This window comes from Engystomops pustulosus, chromosome 9 (genome assembly GCF_040894005.1).
Source record: "Engystomops pustulosus chromosome 9, aEngPut4.maternal, whole genome shotgun sequence".
Lineage (NCBI taxonomy): Eukaryota > Metazoa > Chordata > Amphibia > Anura > Leptodactylidae > Engystomops > Engystomops pustulosus.
The window spans coordinates 103,312,512-103,331,102 of NC_092419.1; the positions used below are offsets into that span (position 1 = coordinate 103,312,512).

Here is an 18,591-nt window from a genome sequence, read left to right on the forward strand (position 1 = left end):
GAAAACCCGGCGCCGCTCATCACCTGCCAAATACAATCCCAGCAGTGACACATGGGGGGCAGCATCAGGCTATGGGGGAGGGATCGGACCACTGGGTGCAATGGAAAGAAAGATGCGGCCAAGTACAGAGATATCCTGGATGAGAACCTCCTCCAGAGCTCTGGACCTCAGACTGGGCCGAACCTTCCAACAAGACAATGGGGCAGATTTATCAAGCTGTCTAAAATTAAGACTGTGCTTAGTTGCCCATGGTAACCAATTACAGTTTAGCTTTCATTTTACAAGTGCTCATGAATATTTTAAAGGGGAGCAGTGATTGGTTGCCATGGGAAACTAAGCACATTCTTACTTTTAGACGGCTTGATAAATCTGCCCTAACGACCCCAGGCACACAGCTTATACCACAGCAGAGGCTTCAGAACATCTCTGTGACCATTCCTGACCGGCCCAGCCAGAGCCCGGACCTAAACCCCATGGAGCATCTCTGGAGAGACCTGAAAATGTCCTCCACCAACCTTCACCATCCAACCTGAGGGAACTGGAGAGGATCTGCAAGGAAGAGGCAGAGATCCCCAAATCCAGGGGTGAGAAACTTGTAGCATCTTCCCCAGAAGACACCTGGCTGCACCATCTCCAAAGCTTCTACTCAACACTGCGCAAAGGGGCCGAATACTCATCAACAGGGTGGGGCCGAATACGGGTGGGTGTGCCTGTCAACCAGGAAGTTGTCCGAGTGGAGCTTCTGTTCCCCTGTAAATAAATGGGCAAGGCCCAGGGCACCAGGAGGGACCCAAAAGGAGATGACATGTTTATTCTTTTATGCAGCCCCTCCCCCCGCACTCTCGCTATTTTTTCAAACTTTCGGCCAACCCCTTTAATGAGCAAAAATACAAACACTTTTTTAATCTTACCAATTGGCTGCAATGAAACAAAGAGTGAATACTTTCTGCCTGCTGTACCTGGAATTATATGTCTGTATAATATGTCTCCAGATCCCACATCCAGTAATACTCGGGCGCACAGATTCCTAAAAAAAAGTTTATTCCACACACAACACGGGACACAGAGCCGGAAACTGTACAAGTCAGAAATACAGAGGAAGAAGCCGCCGATTCTCATTCCACAGGTTTAGCGCGAGAGGCTTCTGCATTGGCCCTCAGCACCGCCCCCGGACTGGGATATGGTCTCTGCTGAAACAAGGGGCCGGCTGCCGTGGTGTCTGCACCAGTTTTGGCCTCATTTCTTTTGGGAAGTCCAGTAGACCAAGTGCCCCTAAAAACAGCAACAACATATTCAGTGATGTCATAGAGAAAGACAATAATAAAGTCATGTGAGAGATTATCACATGTCACTGCACCAGCAGCAGAATAGTGAGTGCAGATCTGGGGTATAATACAGGATGTAACTCAGGATCAGTACAGGATAAGTAATGTCATGTATGTACACAGTGACTGCACCAGCAGCAGAATAGTGAGTGCAGCTCTGGGGTATAATACAGGATGTAACTCAGGATCAGTACAGGATAAGTAATGTCATGTATGTACACAGTGACTGCACCAGCAGCAGAATAGTGAGTGCAGCTCTGGAGTATAATACAGGATGTAACTCAGGATCAGTACAGGATAAGTAATGTCATGTATGTACCCAGTGACTGCACCAGCAGCAGAATAGTGAGTGCAGCTCTGGAGTATAATACAGGATGTAACTCAGGATCAGTACAGGATAAGTAATGTCATGTATGTACACAGTGACTGCACCAGCAGCAGAATAGTGAGTGCAGCTCTGGGGTATAATACAGGATGTAACTCAGGATCAGTACAGGATAAGTAATGTCATGTATGTACACAGTGACTGCACCAGCAGCAGAATAGTGAGTGCAGCTCTGGGGTATAATACAGGATGCAACTCAGGATCAGTACAGGATAAGTAATGTCATGTATGTACACATTGACTACACCAGCAGCAGAATAGTGAGTGCAGCTCTGGGGTATAATACAGGATGTAACTCAGGATCAGTACAGGATAAGTAATGTCATGTATGTACACAGTGACTGCACCAGCAGCAGAATAGTGAGTGCAGCTCTGGGGTATAATACAGGATGTAACTCAGGGTCAGTACAGGATAAGTAATGTCATGTATGTACACAGTGACTGCACCAGCAGCAGAATAGTGAGTGCAGCTCTGGGGTATAATACAGGATGTAACTCAGGATCAGTACAGGATAAGTAATGTCATGTATGTACACAGTGACTGCACCAGCAGCAGAATAGTGAGTGCAGCTCTGGAGTATAATACAGGATGTAACTCAGGGTCAGTACAGGATAAGTAATGTCATGTATGTACACAGTGACTGCACCAGCAGCAGAATAGTGAGTGCAGCTCTGGGGTATAATACAGGATGTAACTCAGGATCAGTACAGGATAAGTAATGTCATGTATGTACACAGTGACTGCACCAGCACCAGAATAGTGAGTGCAGCTCTGGGGTATAATACAGGATGTAACTCAGGATCAGTATAGGATAAGTAATGTCATGTATGTACACATTGACTACACCAGCAGCAGAATAGTGAGTGCAGCTCTGGGGTATAATACAGGATGTAACTCAGGATCAGTACAGGATAAGTAATGTCATGTATGTACACAGTGACTGCACCAGCAGCAGAATAGTGAGTGCAGCTCTGGGGTATAATACAGGATGTAACTCAGGATCAGTACAGGATAAGTAATGTCATGTATGTACACAGTGACTGCACCAGCAGCAGAATAGTGAGTGCAGCTCTGGGGTATAATACAGGATGTAACTCAGGATCAGTACAGGATAAGTAATGTCATGTATGTACACATTGACTACACCAGCAGCAGAATAGTGAGTGCAGCTCTGGGGTATAATACAGGATGTAACTCAGGATCAGTACAGGATAAGTAATGTCATGTATGTACACAGTGACTGCACCAGCAGCAGAATAGTGAGTGCAGCTCTGGGGTATAATACAGGATGTAACTCAGGGTCAGTACAGGATAAGTAATGTCATGTATGTACACAGTGACTGCACCAGCAGCAGAATAGTGAGTGCAGCTCTGGGGTATAATACAGGATGTAACTCAGGATCAGTACAGGATAAGTAATGTCATGTATGTACACAGTGACTGCACCAGCAGCAGAATAGTGAGTGCAGCTCTGGAGTATAATACAGGATGTAACTCAGGGTCAGTACAGGATAAGTAATGTCATGTATGTACACAGTGACTGCACCAGCAGCAGAATAGTGAGTGCAGCTCTGGGGTATAATACAGGATGTAACTCAGGATCAGTACAGGATAAGTAATGTCATGTATGTACACAGTGACTGCACCAGCAGCAGAATAGTGAGTGCAGCTCTGGGGTATAATACAGGATGTAACTCAGGATCAGTATAGGATAAGTAATGTCATGTATGTACACAGTGACTGCACCAGCAGCAGAATAGTGAGTGCAGCTCTGGGGTATAATACAGGATGTAACTCAGGATCAGTACAGGATAAGTAATGTCATGTATGTACACAGTGACTGCACCAGCAGCAGAATAGTGAGTGCAGCTCTGGGGTATAATACAGGATGTAACTCAGGATCAGTACAGGATAAGTAATGTCATGTATGTACACATTGACTACACCAGCAGCAGAATAGTGAGTGCAGCTCTGGGGTATAATACAGGATGTAACTCAGGATCAGTACAGGATAAGTAATGTCATGTATGTACACAGTGACTGCACCAGCAGCAGAATAGTGAGTGCAGCTCTGGGGTATAATACAGGATGTAACTCAGGATCAGTACAGGATAAGTAATGTCATGTATGTACACAGTGACTGCACCAGCAGCAGAATAGTGAGTGCAGCTCTGGGGTATAATACAGGATGTAACTCAGGATCAGTATAGGATAAGTAATGTCATGTATGTACACATTGACTACACCAGCAGCAGAATAGTGAGTGCAGCTCTGGGGTATAATACAGGATGTAACTCAGGATCAGTACAGGATAAGTAATGTCATGTATGTACACAGTGACTGCACCAGCAGCAGAATAGTGAGTGCAGCTCTGGGGTATAATACTGGATGTAACTCAGGGTCAGTACAGGATAAGTAATGTCATGTATGTACACAGTGACTGCACCAGCAGCAGAATAGTGAGTGCAGCTCTGGAGTATAATACGGGGCAGTGAGGTTGTTACCTTGGAGCATCAGAATAAGCACTTGGATCCATGGGGTCGATCTCTTCCTCTTTCCTCCCTGTGAGCACAGAAGCTGTGGTTATGCTGTTGTCCATCTCTCCTCCTATCATAGAGCTACTTACCACCTCCCTCTGTACCTTTTTTAGTTTTGGGATATGGGGCGACTTCTTCCCTCCGGATGTGTCTCCTCTCCTTTACCTCCTCCCTCTCCGGCCGCTCTGGTTTCTCCGGCCGCTCCTCTGAGTCTGGGTAGAGAGTAATTCCTCCATGAATATACACAAGATGTGATAGAGGGGCAGCGGGAGGGGCGGGGCGCGTTACCTTTCGGTTTGGACATGCTCTTTACAATGACAGCGCTGGGGTCGTGTGGGGATAACCAGGACACCAACTCCGTCTCCACATTCCAGTAATACGGGAGCCCGCTGCCGCACAGGAGGAAACACACAGTCAGGACCAGACACTGAGGATGTTACTGATCTCTGAGGTCGACATCACCGCCTGCACGTCACTGCCATCACCCCCAGAGCCCGCCTGCACGTCACTGCCATCACCCCCAGAGCCCACCTGCACGTCACTGCCATCACCCCCAGAGCCCGCCTGCACGTCACTGCCATCACCCCCAGAGCCCGCCTGCACGTCACTGCCATCACCCCCAGAGCCCGCCTGCACGTCACTGCCATCACCCCCAGAGCCCGCCTGCACGTCACTGCCATCACCCCCAGAGCCCACCTGTACGGTTCCTCACCATATTGGGTCATACACCTTGTACCAGTTTGGGGGGAGGTTCTCTATCCGCGTCGCCTCGTAGTCCACGTTGTCATCATCATAGTCCTCAGCGATGACCTCCTCTGCCGGCTCTGGGGGAAGAACAGGAGGAGACATGAATGATCCAGATGGATGGATGGATGGGGGGTCTGACTGCTCATGAGGACGGGGGTCCCTGGGGCTAACGGAGGGTCAGACATGCTGCTCCATTCGTTGGAGACCACAGGATTCCCAGACTCCTGGAAGTCGGACCCCCATGTGTCGGCTATTCCTTTCCTGGGAAAACATTGTGTTCGCTTCAGGCTTTTGCCATCTCTGCTTGCTGTCACTGAATGTAACTGTCCAGCACACGCAGATGCAGGTTACGTGACAGTTTATCAGAGCTACAGCTTTACAGGTGGTTTCCATCCCCATACAGCAAGCAGAGATCTGATTCACAGAGAATTGCAGAACACAAAACTCAATGAGTAAAATCTCTCCCCCGTTAGCAATGACTGGTGTAACCGTGTGACAGAGGGGGTGCAGGACACGGAGGGTCCCACGTGTAGACCTCCACGTGTTCAGGCCACTAACCTGCTTCAACGTGCTTCAAGATCCCTCTTTTGGCCAATCGGGCCTGGAGGGCCAATGGTAGCGGCATTGCGAGTCACCAACCTGCAGGGAGATAGACGGGGCGTTAACCACTGACACACAATGTATTTCGGGGTTCGGCCTGGGGGAGGTCCCTACAGCTCCCACACCGTCCCCTGAAGTCCCAAAATCCTTGCACCCCACAGTGTTCCCATAGAGACCGAACCAAGCCCCACTTTGATTCTATTTCTAAACGGAGTCAAAGTGATCTGTGTGACCGACCCTAAAGTTTACCGCTGGGGTCATACCGGGGTCAAACCTGCAGGACCCATTCTGGTACGTCCCCGGTGATACACGCCGGTCCTTGTAGTGCCCTCCCCGGTGATACACGCCGGTCCTTGTAGTGCCCTCCCCGGTAGTACACGCCGGTCCTTGTAGTGCCCTCCCCGGTAGTACACGCCGGTCCTTGTAGTGCCCTCCCCGGTAGTACACGCCGGTCCTTGTAGTGCCCTCCCCGGTAGTACACGCCGGTCCTTGTAGTGCCCTCCCCGGAAGTACACGCCGGTCCTTGTAGTGCCCTCCCCGGTAGTACACGCCGGTCCTTGTAGTGCCCTCCCCGGTAGTACACGCCGGTCCTTGTAGTGCCCTCCCCGGTAGTACACGCCGGTCCTTGTAGTGCCCTCCCCGGTAGTACACGCCGGTCCTTGTAGTGCCCTCCCCGGTAGTACACGCCGGTCCTTGTAGTGCCCTCCCCGGTAGTACACGCCGGTCCTTGTAGTGCCCCTCCCCGGTAGTACACGCCGGTCCTTGTAGTGCCCCTCCCAGGTAGTACACGCCGGTCCTTGTAGTGCCCCTCCCCGGTAGTACATGCTGGTGCTTGTAGTGCCCCTCCCCGGTAGTACATGCTGGTCCTTGTAGTGCCCCTCCCCGGTAGTACATGCTGGTCTTTGTAGTGCCCTCCCCGGTAGTACATGCTGGTACTTGTAGTGCCCCTCCCCGGTAGTACATGCTGGTGCTTGTAGTGCCCCTCCCCGGTAGTACATGCTGGTCTTTGTAGTGCCCTCCCCGGTAGTACATGCTGGTACTTGTAGTGCCCCTCCCCGGTAGTACATGCTGGTCTTTGTAGTGCCCTCCCCGGTAGTACATGCTGGTACTTGTAGTGCCCCTCCCCGGTAGTACATGCTGGTGCTTGTAGTGCCCCTCCCCGGTAGTACATGCTGGTCTTTGTAGTGCCCTCCCCGGTAGTACATGCTGGTGCTTGTAGTGCCCCTCCCCGGTAGTACATGCTGGTCTTTGTAGTGCCCTCCCCGGTAGTACATGCTGGTCTTTGTAGTGCCCTCCCCGGTAGTACATGCTGGTACTTGTAGTGCAGCATTTAGCCCCTTATTGTGCTTACACACCCGGCTTTGAGGCTCCGACGCTCCTTTCCTCCTGGATACGGTGTCGCACAATGATGTCGTCACTGAAACGCACAGCCTTGCGTTCCACGCCTCGTTTCCGGTTTGCGGACTGAACTGTGACCAATAGCTAGTTCCGTTTCGTTGTCATGTGACCTGATGATAAATAAACTGCCGCGTCACTTCCTTTGCTGACAGAATGGAGGAATATGTGCGGGAACCATGGTAACGCGGGGCATGACGGGAGAGTCTCACTACCTGATGCTTTGTAGTTGTGGGGGACACTATGAGACATAACCCCAGGAGCAGAGAGCCGGGAGGTCAGCGCCCCGGTGCATTGTGGGAGGCGGCCTATAGCATAGCGCGGGGGCTGCCGGGAGACGCGCTGTGCATGTGACGCAGAGGCTTCTATACTGTCCAGTAACACGGCGCAGGCCATAGGCCGAAGCTGCTGTGGGTGTGGCCTCAGCGCTCACTCTCCTCCCTACCAATCAGAGCTCAGCTTGCATTTCCATACACACAGTGTGAGAAAATGTGGAGTTCTCTGATTGGCTGTCCTGATATAATTTAGGTTCTAGTTGTAGTATTATCTATTGGGGCTTGTTTTTTTTGCAGGATGTTATATTTGTTATCTCCATTTTGACCTTCATGTAAAAATCTTATAGTTAAATCAGAATTAAATCCAGTGAGTCCCTTCTGCTCCTGGGTCTTGTAGTCACAGCGATATATCATCTTCTGCGAGTTTCAGACATTTCCCTATGTGGGGCTTGTTATCGGCCTTGTATGCGCTTGGGGGTGTCCATCTCCCCCCCCCCCTTATTCTTGGGGTCGGGCCAATCACATACATCTGTAACCCCATAATTCAGGATGTGAGGTGTCGTCATGCACAGGATGAGCGGAGTCCTTGATGTTTTAGTCACTCCTTCCCTTGTTCACCATAAGGAAAGATCCTCTTCATAATTTGATAGATGCGGCGAAAAGTAGCAACTTTATGTTCAGGGTAAAGGAGGGATTTTTAGTAATTTTTTTTTTTTTATTGGAAAATCCTGGGGTTTGAATCCTGGGGTTCTTATTGTTCTTACACAATGCAGCAGTAAATTGCAGAGTTTGTCAGGCTGTTATAGTGGTGCTTGACTGATGGCTGTCAGAGCCTCTCGGTAATTGGTGCCCCCCACCTCGGATCACAGGGGAGAGGCAGCGCCCATGTGCTGTATAATACAGCAGTCACCTGCCATAGGTGTGGAGGGCTCAGCCGGTAGTCGCTGTTACACTGCTGGGGTAGTATATGTACTGAGATGGTAAATCCTGGTTAGTTACCTGCCTGTTGTTGTTCGCATACATCCGGCTGGCAGTGATGTGGCCTCCCCTCCAGCCTTGTACTTGTCAGACTGTGTGGAGCCTTGGGCAGGGGCATTACATGTATTTTTATGTATTATGATCACTGCTGACTGCCAGAAAGTATAAAATATTTTGGTGCCGGAAATATCTACTTCCAGTAGCCGTGCATTTCACATGTGATTTTGTGTCAGACTAGTGAGGTTTGTATTCGTTGACAGTAGTTTTTATCTGGGATGTGTCGGCACTTTATCTATTCTACATAACTGATCAGAGGACTCTGACCTGTAAGTTATCCATTTCTCCCATCATGTTGTGGTGCAGACTGGTCAGATGACTTGTCGCTGGTAGCGTGTGAAGAGATTTGGGATCTAAGCAAAGTATACCACCCTATCGAGGGCTAAACACATGCAAGACAGCCAATATAATAAAGAAGAAAGAGCATGTGTTAAGTAGCCAAAAAACACAATTTTATTTAAATTACCAACAAAAACATAGAACAACACACATCCAAAGAGCAAAAGTAAAAACATTTAAAAAGGATGCAAGACAATGCATCCATGTGTGGAAAAATCACCTGGAGCCTGACACCTGATATTGTCAGGTCCTCCAGACCTGAGCCCCCCCCCCACCCAGAAGGAGCCTTCACCCGCATCCCACACTCTCTGGTAATTTCCAGGCATTGGCATATCATTTTGGGTGGTATGTGATTTGGGTTACTCTCTGTACTCCACGACTCAGCAGGATATTTTCTGCACTACCTGTGCACAGATTTCCATTTTCCCATGCTGAGCCTACTGCTAGTGGTCACCCCACTGCAGTTCACATACGTACACACCCGGCCACCCTGCAATCATACATTTCTACCAGTCTGTTTGTGGGATCCTTCTGGGTGGGGGGCTCAGGTCTGGAGGACCTGACAATATCAGGTGTCAGGCTCCAGGTGATTTTTCCACACATGGATGCATTGTCTTGCATCCTTTTTAAATGTTTTTACTTTTGCTCTTTGGATGTGTGTTGTTCTATGATTTTGTTGGTAATTTAAATAAAATTGTGTTTTTTGGCTACTTAACACATGCTCTTTCTTCTTTATTATATTGACTTGACGCTGGTAGTGACGGCACAATGGCGGGTTATTACTGCTGTCTTATATCAGACTTTGTAAACTGTGTGAAGTAGACAAATCGCTTGTTGCTTTCCTCTCTCAGCCCCTGGAGGATTGTGGATGACTGCGGAGGAGCATTTACGATGGGGATCATTGGGGGAGGAGTATTTCAGTCGGTGAAGGGTTTTAGGAATGCGCCGGTGGTGAGTATACCATATACTATATAATGTGTCTGGAGTAGTTGTAGTATTGCTGGGTTCAGGGGTAAAGGTGTCCACCATCTGTTGACTCTTCTCTTCTCTCCAGGGAATCAAGCACCGTCTGCGGGGCAGTGTGAATGCTGTCAAAATCCGGGCTCCTCAGATTGGAGGTGAGGAGTGTTATGGAGGCTCCTCTTATGACTCTGTGCCATATTATGGCGTCTCACAGTCTCTCTGTTCTGGTGCAGGCAGCTTTGCTGTGTGGGGCGGCTTGTTCTCCACTATAGACTGTGGTCTTGTAAGGCTTCGTGGGAAGGAGGACCCCTGGAATTCCATCACCAGCGGAGCTCTTACTGGGGCGGTGCTGGCATCTCGCAGTAAGGACCCTCTCGCTACTTTGCATATCTGAGATGTTACTTTTTGTGCTTCACAGTATATGACCCTTGGAATTTGTGAATGCCCATTGGGAGCCCTGAGATCTTTAATACTTAAAAGAAATCTACTTCCAGGATCAAGGGCTGTTAACCATGTACATGCAGGCATGTGCCCCCTCCGACAGGATCTGATCTTCTTTTAGCTTCTTATGGCCAGATTTTTACAAAAAAGGTTTCTCAAATCTTCCAAATAAGCTAGATAGGCTCTGGGCTCCATAGGTGTTAATTCAACCTAGTGCGCTTCAGATTCATTTGCATAATATTTAAAGCCTATTTCCCCCCCCCCCCCCAGAGTTTGCTTCCCCTTCCTGTGTAGGGACAGGAAATGGAGGGCATTAAGAGGCCCCTCCCTCCAGTGTTTTCCCCTTCCCTATGGAGGATAGTGTTGAGAGTAAAACCTCTCTTGCTCCCCCAGGGCCTCCCTTGTCCAAACCTTTAGGTTCTACTTGGGGTCCCGGATTGCATATACAGGCTGTGCCCACTGCCATACGGCTCCATGCGGGTCTGCAGCAGCCGGCATATGGTCCTCTTCTGCATGCAATGCCTAACTTCCGGTCCTCCCGGCAGTGATGTCAGCAGGGGCCTCCGCTACAGGACGTGGGGCAGCCTGGGAGATGACATCAGACACCGGAAGGTGAGTATTTTAAAAAGACTGATGAGATACAAGAGGTAGTCACCAGAAAAGGTTTTCACATCACAGGTCGACCTGTCAGGTGTAATAAGTGGGATTTCTTATAAATGCTTCTCTGCAGTCTTTCACCTTGGACCCTATAAATAAGATGGCAGCTGATGGCAGGTTCAAGCAGCAGAGTTTTTATTAAAGTATTTATTAAATTATCTTTATATTGTTCCCTTATAAAGAATGGCTGGACTATTACACAAGCTCTTTTACCTCGTGTCAACCCCTTCATCCTCCTAGCCTGCTGCCTCGCTGCTATAGTGATCCCACAGACCGAGATGGAGAGGTCAGGGTTGGGTTGGTTAGTGGATGGTGGAAAGACGAGAAATTCAGTCTTGGAAAGATTAAGTTTCAAGAAGAGAAAGGACATGATGTTAGAGACAGCAGAGAGACAGTCACTAGTGTTCTGGAGTAAGGCAGGGCTGATGTTACGTGCAGAAGTATACAGCTGGGTATCATCAGTATATAAGTATATAGCTGGGGGTCATCAGTATAGAGATGATACTGGAAACCAAATCTGCTGATGGTTTGTCCAATGGGGGCAGTATAGAGGGAGAAGAGAAGAGGACCAAGGACTGAGCCCTGAGGAAGAGGAGAAGAGAAAGATCCAGAAAAGGAGACACTGAAAGTGCGGTCAGAGAGATGGGAAGAAAACCAAGAGTGCAGGGTCCTTCAGGCCAATGGAGCGAAGCCCCTGAGGAGGAGCCGGTGGTCCACAGTATTGAACACTGCCGATAGATCCAGGAGAATGAGGTGTGAATAGTCACCTTTGGATTTTGCAGTGAGGAGATCATTGGAGACTTTAGAGCAGTTTCAGTGGAGAACATGGAGCGGAAATTAGATTGTAGGGGGTAAAGGAGCGAGTTAGCTGAGATTTAGCGCGATAGTCGAGTATAGACCAGGCGTCCCAGGAGTTTGGAGATGACAGATTAGAAACTGGTCTGTAATTAGCAGCACTGGATGGGGCGAGGGAAGGTTTCTTTAGTAATGGGGTGACAACAGCATGCTTGACAGAAGAGGGAAAGACACCGGAAGAGAGGTTGAAGATTTTAGTGAGATGAGTAAGAAGTGAGTCCTATTGTTCCATATAACTGTTTGTACTTTGTAATGCAACATTATATTTGCATATGTCCCCTATGATACGGAATTTGATGGAGCTATATAAATAAAGATTATTATTAAATGGGGTTGGGAGCATCAGTTGTGTTGTGCAGAAGACAGGTGGACACGCAGCTGATAGTCCTACTGAATAGACTGGTATAGACAGATATATATTATATAAAAAGAGCTTATGTAAAGACTGTCTGGATAGAATCCTAAAAGAGGAGAAACCCTCGTTTTTACGCCTTAAGAGACACTTTGAACAATGAAAACACGGTTGAAGAAAAGTCAGTTTAGGATGAACTCTTTGGAGGACTGAGGCAAAAAAGACCAGAGTTTTTCCAGTCATTGAAAGCCTTGAAGGCCTAGATGAATTGAAAGACCTGGAAAAACGACTGAATATTTCCAAAGAATTCAGAAATAGACTCCTGTGTGACCCAGAGGAGAACAAGGTTTGGGACAGTGTGTAAAAAAAAAAAAAAAAAGTAGAAAAATTGGTTCAATAGCAAGCAATAGATGTTCCATTCTTCCTTCCCAAGAGACCAGACCTCCTACATCAGGGACCGGTCCTACATCAGAACTCGGGTTTCTAAGCTTGTCAGCCTGGATCCCTAAAGCTCCTCCTTTAATTTGAAAGGTCTTGTTAGGCAATTAAAACGCTAAAAAATAGTATGAAGCCTGTGACCCATTATATATATCTAAAGAAACAGAAAAAATATTTTCCTTGTCAAAAAACCTTCCTGACCAAGATTCTTGCAATATCTGTCAGATTCTTGATTTTCTGCATGAGAAGGGTCTGAGGCTCAGCCCTGAAGGTCCAGGTTTCGTCAAATGGGTCAAAAGGTTTTTTCAGGCCTGCTCCCGACTCACCATTAAAGAATCATCCCCTCAGTGGGACCTTTTGGACCTAACGATTCTAAAAATATGTAACTTTTAAAACTGCCTTCCTAGTAGCTATCACATCAGCTAGAAGGTTAAATGAGCTGCAGGCCTCCAGTGCTTGGAGGAAAGATTCAGATCTATTAACCAGGGGAAAGACGGCTTCTGAGTCCACCATTGGTCGTTGGATCACGAGAACCATAAAGGAATGTTATATTCTTTGGGCTGCTCCTATACCCCTCTCTGGTAAGGATCGCTCTACTAGAGATTGGGCAGAGACAGGAGGGGCATCCATTAATGAAATGTTCAGGGCAGCCACTAGGAGCACAAATACAACCTTTGTAAGACATTATAGACTAGATGTAGCCTCTTCTAGAGACCCGGCCTCCGGCTGTGAAGTACTTCAGGCTGTTGTCCCTCCCTAGCTGGTTATAATAAAAAGGAATTGGTCCTTACCGGTAATTTGGTTTTCAGAAGTGACGTCCCTGATATTTCCCTCCCTTCTCACATTTTGTTCAAGTCCTATTACTTGTGTATGTGAATCTAACGTGCTAAATAAAATTGAGGTGAAGCCTATACTGCTGTAGTTATTTGATAAAACACTGGAAGGAGGTTAAGGGAGAGTCCCTACAGAGGAAGGGGAAGCAACCTCCAGGGGACATCATGGTGGACTCATGGAAAGCGAATCATTGGTGAGGACTAATTCCCTTTTTTCCCCTAAAAAATAATGTCATAAGAAGCTAATAGAAGAGCAGAACCTACCAGAGGGGGCGCGCACCTTTATCCTGGTGGTACATGTCCTTTATGTTTTCCTATTGCAGTAAATGATAAGAGTATGATGAGACTCATAGGTGGAAGCGCAAAGCAATTATAAGACCCCTGGATCACAATCCACCCTGTGCTGAAGGTCACAGGTGTCTTTGCACACTACATGAAGGTGCAGGTGTCAGACCCGAAGCAATGGGTAAGCGCTGGCTGGATTCCTGGGTCAGAGGTTATTGGGAGGGGGGGTAAGGACATTCTCTAGGAGCAGGTTAGCTGCAGCAGGTATGTGTCTCTGCAGGGGGCTTGTGTTACACGCCTGTCATGTAAATGGTGGAGCATTACTGAGGGAAGGAACGTTTTTGAGGGGAAGTCCAGTCACTGAATTATTCCATTATGCTAAAGGGATAAGTGGTTGCTCCCATTGGTGTCATTGATGGGGCAGTGCTGCTGTATTCTTCCCTTAGGTGGACCTCTAGCCATGGTGGGCTCTGCGCTGATGGGAGGGATTTTATTGGCGCTCATTGAAGGGGTCGGGATCCTCCTCACTCGATACACGGCTCAGCAGTTTCAAAACCGTGAGTTTGTCTTTCATAAGATCATAGAGCAAAGTATGAATAAGTAGCCTGACCTGGTATGATCTGCTGCCCAGCCTGACATGGGGTGTGAGGAGAGGACTGCACACGGGCAGGACAGTGGCTGCAGCAATTGTCTGATACCGTGTGATCGTGTCTCTGCAGCAGTCTTGTCTCTCTATATGCCTGATGTCTCGTGTGGGGTAGAGTATGGCTGGATTACTAAAGGGAACAGTCACCAAGTGTGCGCATTCTAATCCTGCGGCATGTTCAACCCCAGTGTGTAAGGCCATGCTGCTAGTATAGGGGTCTACAGCTAATGACCGGTCCTACTAATAGTATGCTGACACCTGTCATGGCAGCTGCTGATACCTATGGTGAAAGCTGCAACTGGGGGAGTGTTGTCTTATCGTGCACTATGTACCATGGCTTTTGGTGGGTGTCCAGGATAGGTCCTCGGATCCGTGCATCTTCTTGCTCTCTGTCGCTCTGTTATTCATATGTGTTGGTTCTTTTGCAGCCAATCCGTTTGGAGAAGAGACCAGCGGTGTACCCCACTGATGCTGGAGACCTGGATGTCCACCCTTCAGGCTTTTTATATTATGACGATTCAGAAGTCCTACAGGTGAAGGAGGAATATGGGATTTGTATGAGCGGATTGTTCTTATCCTTCTCTATAGAAATAAACAGTGTTCATTGTGTAATGTGCGGCTGCGGTGTCGTGTCTGGGGGGGTCTGGGGTGTCGTGTCTGGGGGGGGCTGCCATGTCATGTTCTCTGGGAGACAAGGAAACACATTTATTATGTTTATTTCCATTTGTCCACTGAGCAGCCCTACAGAGCAGCGTCTACTACCCTATTCCAGTAGAGGGCGATAAAGTCTTAGAATCCCAAACTTTTACTTGGACGCCAAATTAGATCCTTCTGTGATCAGTAGCGAGGATGAATCTAAAAAGACAAGGATGAAAAATGCTTAATAGATAACACTGACCCATCATTACATCACTACTGACAATAGATGATGTCACAGCTTATCCCCTCCCCCTCCCTGTACAATGACCTCTATATAGATAACACTGACCCATCATTACATCACTACTGACAATAGATGATGTCACAGCTTATCTCCTCCCCCCTCCCTGTCCAATGACCTCTATATACATAACACTGACCCATCATTACATCACTACTGACAATAGATGATGTCACAGCTTATCTCCTCCCCCTCCCTGTACAATGACCTCTATATAGATAACACTGACCCATCATTACATCACTACTGACAATAGATGATGTCACAGCTTATCTCCTCCCCCCTCCCTGTCCAATGACCTCTATATACATAACACTGACCCATCATTACATCACTACTGACAATAGATGATGTCACAGCTTATCTCCTCCCCCTCCCTGTACAATGACCTCTATATAGATAACACTGACCCATCATTACATCACTACTGACAATAGATGATGTCACAGCTTATCTCCTCCTCCTCCCTGTACAATGACCTCTATATAGATAACACTGACCCATCATTACATCACTACCGACAATAGATGATGTCACAGCTTATCTCCTCCCCCTCCCTGTACAATGACCTCTATATAGATAACACTGAGCCATCATTACATCACTACTGGCAATAGATGATGTCACAGCTTATCTCCTCCCCCTCCCTGTACAATGACCTCTGACCGATCATTACATTACTGCTGACAATAGATGTGTGTGACCTTTTTTATCACTATTGGTGTAAAAGTCGCGTTTCAGACATTTGGGCGCTATTTTTCTGTTATGGAGGTCACCGGCGGCAATAACCGTTTTTATTTTTTGATAGATCAAGCATTTTGAGATGCGGCGATACCTGATGTGTTTGTGGTGTTTACTGTTTATTTTATAAAGGGGGTGATTTGAATTTTTTTTTTTTTTTTTTACAATTTTTTTATTTATTTTTTTTAGACCCTCTAGGGTACTTTAACCCTACATTGTCTGAATGTCCCTACCATATACTGCAATACGACTGTATTGCAGAATATGGCATTTTATACAGTATTCATTACAATGAGCCACTGGCTCATTGTAACGAAACTGCAGATGCCATACAGTCTCGGGTCTGACGAAGAAGGGATGTCATCGGGGTGCGGTGATGGGAATAAAGATGGCAGCGCCCCCGTCTTTTAAATGGCGTGGTGGCATCGGAAGGGTCCATACCCGCGAAGGAGTTAAGAGGCTCCTCTGTCCTCCACTCATTAACCTGTAGTAATGGCTCCTGTTAGATCTTGTTATCCGTATAAAAGACTCCTCTCCACAACCTCAAACAGTCGCCCTCCAAACTCCACAATGGTGAAGACCAAAGGGCTGTGGAAGGACACCAGAAACCCCAGTGTAGCGCTGCACCAGGCGGGGAAGACCAAATCTGCAATAGGCACCCGCTGGGTGAGAAGGAAACAACTGGGGAGCAATAATTAGAATATGAAGACCTACAAGACCCTAATAATCTCCCTCCATCAGGGGCTCCATGCAAGATCTTACCCCTTGGGGTCAAAATGTTCATAAAATTGCAAATAAATTCTTTAAAATCAGACAATGTTATTTTCTGGATTTGTTTTCACATTTCGTCTCTTATAGCTGAGGTTCTGCCTATGATGTCACTTACGGGCCTCTCTCATCTGTTTAAGTGGGAGAAATTGCACAATGGCTGGCTGACTAAATATCAGATGAATACACAAATCAAACAACTTTGCCTGTTATCTTTGTTACCTATATGCAGCAGTTTCTTTGTTATCCCCCTCAGATTACCTCAGTACTGCAGGAGCTGCTTCCTCTGCTGACAAGCCCTGTGAATCCCTACTTTGTTTATAGTTTATCTGTCGGTTTCATGGGAGGGGAGGACTGCTCCCTGCTCACAGAGGAGGAGGTCATGTGACAGCTCTCTCGGTGTATGTAGCAGAGCTCAGAGTGTTTAAGACTGTGGATACAAATGTCTCCTGCACAGAATATTGAGGTACAAGATCTCCCCTGTTCCCTATCAGTTCCTCCATCCCAGTCTGTGATTCTTCAGAACTTTCTCTGTCTCTCTCTGCACCTCATGCTGCTCCTCTCCCCCACCTTGTCATCAGCTCTGTGCGGATAAGCTATTAACCCTTAGTTCTCACAGAACACAGGCTATAGACTGCATGTAACTGGGCTACTTATGATTTCTACCACTTATTACATGTTACCTGCTCCTCCATGTGATGGAAGCTGCCAGGCCAGTCACCATATACATCCTGTATGTGCGCTGTGCAGGGTTCAGTGGATTTACTTGTGGGAAACTAAATGGATTTAATGCTAGTTTGAGAACACAAGGCATTATGGGATCTGTGGGCAAGCTAACTGACAGGCATCAAAGGGGGAATCACATATAATATTTTGGTAAAATCATTATAACTTTCCAGTTAAGTCTGCTGCGCCCCATCCCATCAGGGCATCCCCACCGGGCTCCTATCATCTTTGCTTCACATTGTGTATTTCATCCCTCGCTGCTCTCTCGTCTGTGCATGCGCAGAACTCTGTCTTCAAAGCGAGAATGCCGTAAAGAAGATCAGAGCACAGCAGGGACGCACTGATAGGCCGGATTGTAGTAATGTACAGAACCAGAATTGGAGACCTGTTGTCTGTCCAAATATTTCTGGTCCAGACTGTATATGATAGCATCATTTGCTCCCTCAGAACCCCTACACCAATGCTATTTTTTTTTTTTTTTTTCAACCAAAACTGAGGCTCTGGAATTTGGACAAGATTTGGGCAAGCTCAGTGCTATACATTGTACAGTGGCGGTGTGTGGTACTGCAGCTTTGTCCCATTCCTTGCTAGTTGAGACCAAATTGTTGAAGACAAACCCCCTGAACGATATAGTACATGAAGGTCTCTGTTGCACAGGGTTCCTTAGACATGTAGGGAAGATGAATGACCTCAGTTGGAGCTCATCCAAGGGCAGAGAATCTATAATATAATCTATTACTGTTTAGGATGGGGGAGGTGTGATCTGTCACCCAGCTTTCCCAGACACAGACAACTGGAGTACCCCTATAGTTAATCTGTGATCTGTACTTGCCTCTACATGAGAGGTTGTGCTGCTATATGGGCTCATGTTGTTCTTACCTTGGTGGTCTTTATGCGGCCCCCCTGGAAACAGATCCAGCCAGAGTTATCAGGGAGGGTCTGACATTCTTCCTCCTGCAGACACGGCTCCATGTCGCACCACCACTTTCCCATCACAATGGAAGCTGCGGATATGATTTTTACACATTATCAGTATTAGATGTGTAGGGTTTTCACACCAGGCCCATCACCAATCAGCTGGTGGAAGTGGCACAATGGTGAGTGCTGTTCCCGTGGCCTGTGATGTCACATCTAATGTGTCCTGGCGGCCACTGAAGTGCATGCAGCTAAAGATTAAGCATGGCCACTACACTATAGATGGCACTGAGTGTTCTTTCATTATATGATTCTTCATTATGGGGTTCTATTCTATTGTTCTATACATGCTGAAAACAGCGCTACTATATACGTCCTTAAGGATTGGATCC

At 47.3% G+C, this 18,591-nt stretch overlaps 3 protein-coding genes across 9 annotated transcripts in view; 1 reads left to right on the forward strand and 2 right to left on the reverse strand.

Annotated features, from left to right (window-relative positions):
* Positions 1 to 1,024: 1,024 nt before the first annotated feature.
* Positions 1,025 to 7,338, reverse strand: PQBP1 (polyglutamine binding protein 1). The gene is made up of 8 exons (XM_072125068.1): positions 7,206 to 7,338; positions 6,951 to 7,103; positions 5,554 to 5,634; positions 4,961 to 5,072; positions 4,537 to 4,637; positions 4,353 to 4,460; positions 4,216 to 4,273; positions 1,025 to 1,272 (listed from the first exon to the last, which is right to left on the reverse strand). Exons 3-8 carry the CDS (start codon positions 5,618 to 5,620, stop codon positions 1,116 to 1,118), a joined length of 603 nt encoding a protein of 200 aa, XP_071981169.1. The 5' UTR covers positions 5,621 to 5,634; positions 6,951 to 7,103; positions 7,206 to 7,338; the 3' UTR covers positions 1,025 to 1,115.
* Positions 7,043 to 14,721, forward strand: TIMM17B (translocase of inner mitochondrial membrane 17B). 4 transcript variants are annotated; one of them, XM_072125070.1, is made up of 6 exons: positions 7,043 to 7,172; positions 9,491 to 9,590; positions 9,694 to 9,757; positions 9,836 to 9,964; positions 13,910 to 14,020; positions 14,538 to 14,721. In XM_072125070.1, exons 1-6 carry the CDS (start codon positions 7,147 to 7,149, stop codon positions 14,576 to 14,578), a joined length of 471 nt encoding a protein of 156 aa, XP_071981171.1. In that variant the 5' UTR covers positions 7,043 to 7,146; the 3' UTR covers positions 14,579 to 14,721. The 4 variants fall into 4 exon arrangements, with proteins under 4 accessions (XP_071981171.1, XP_071981172.1, XP_071981173.1 ...); XM_072125071.1 differs by lacking the exon at positions 7,043 to 7,172 and adding an exon at positions 7,173 to 7,267; XM_072125072.1 differs by lacking the exon at positions 7,043 to 7,172 and adding an exon at positions 7,328 to 7,471.
* Positions 14,722 to 14,809: 88 nt separating this feature from the next.
* Positions 14,810 to 18,591, reverse strand: part of LOC140077693 (chemokine-like protein TAFA-1) — a 48,482-nt gene continuing 44,700 nt past the window's right edge. For all 4 annotated transcript variants that reach the window (XM_072125065.1, XM_072125066.1, XM_072125064.1 and 1 more), the window contains 2 exons: positions 18,164 to 18,288; positions 14,810 to 14,964 (listed from right to left, as the gene is read on the reverse strand). In XM_072125065.1, coding sequence (XP_071981166.1) covers positions 14,947 to 14,964; positions 18,164 to 18,288 — 143 coding nt within the window. In that variant the 3' untranslated portion in view covers positions 14,810 to 14,946. The remainder of the gene's footprint in view (positions 14,965 to 18,163; positions 18,289 to 18,591) is intronic.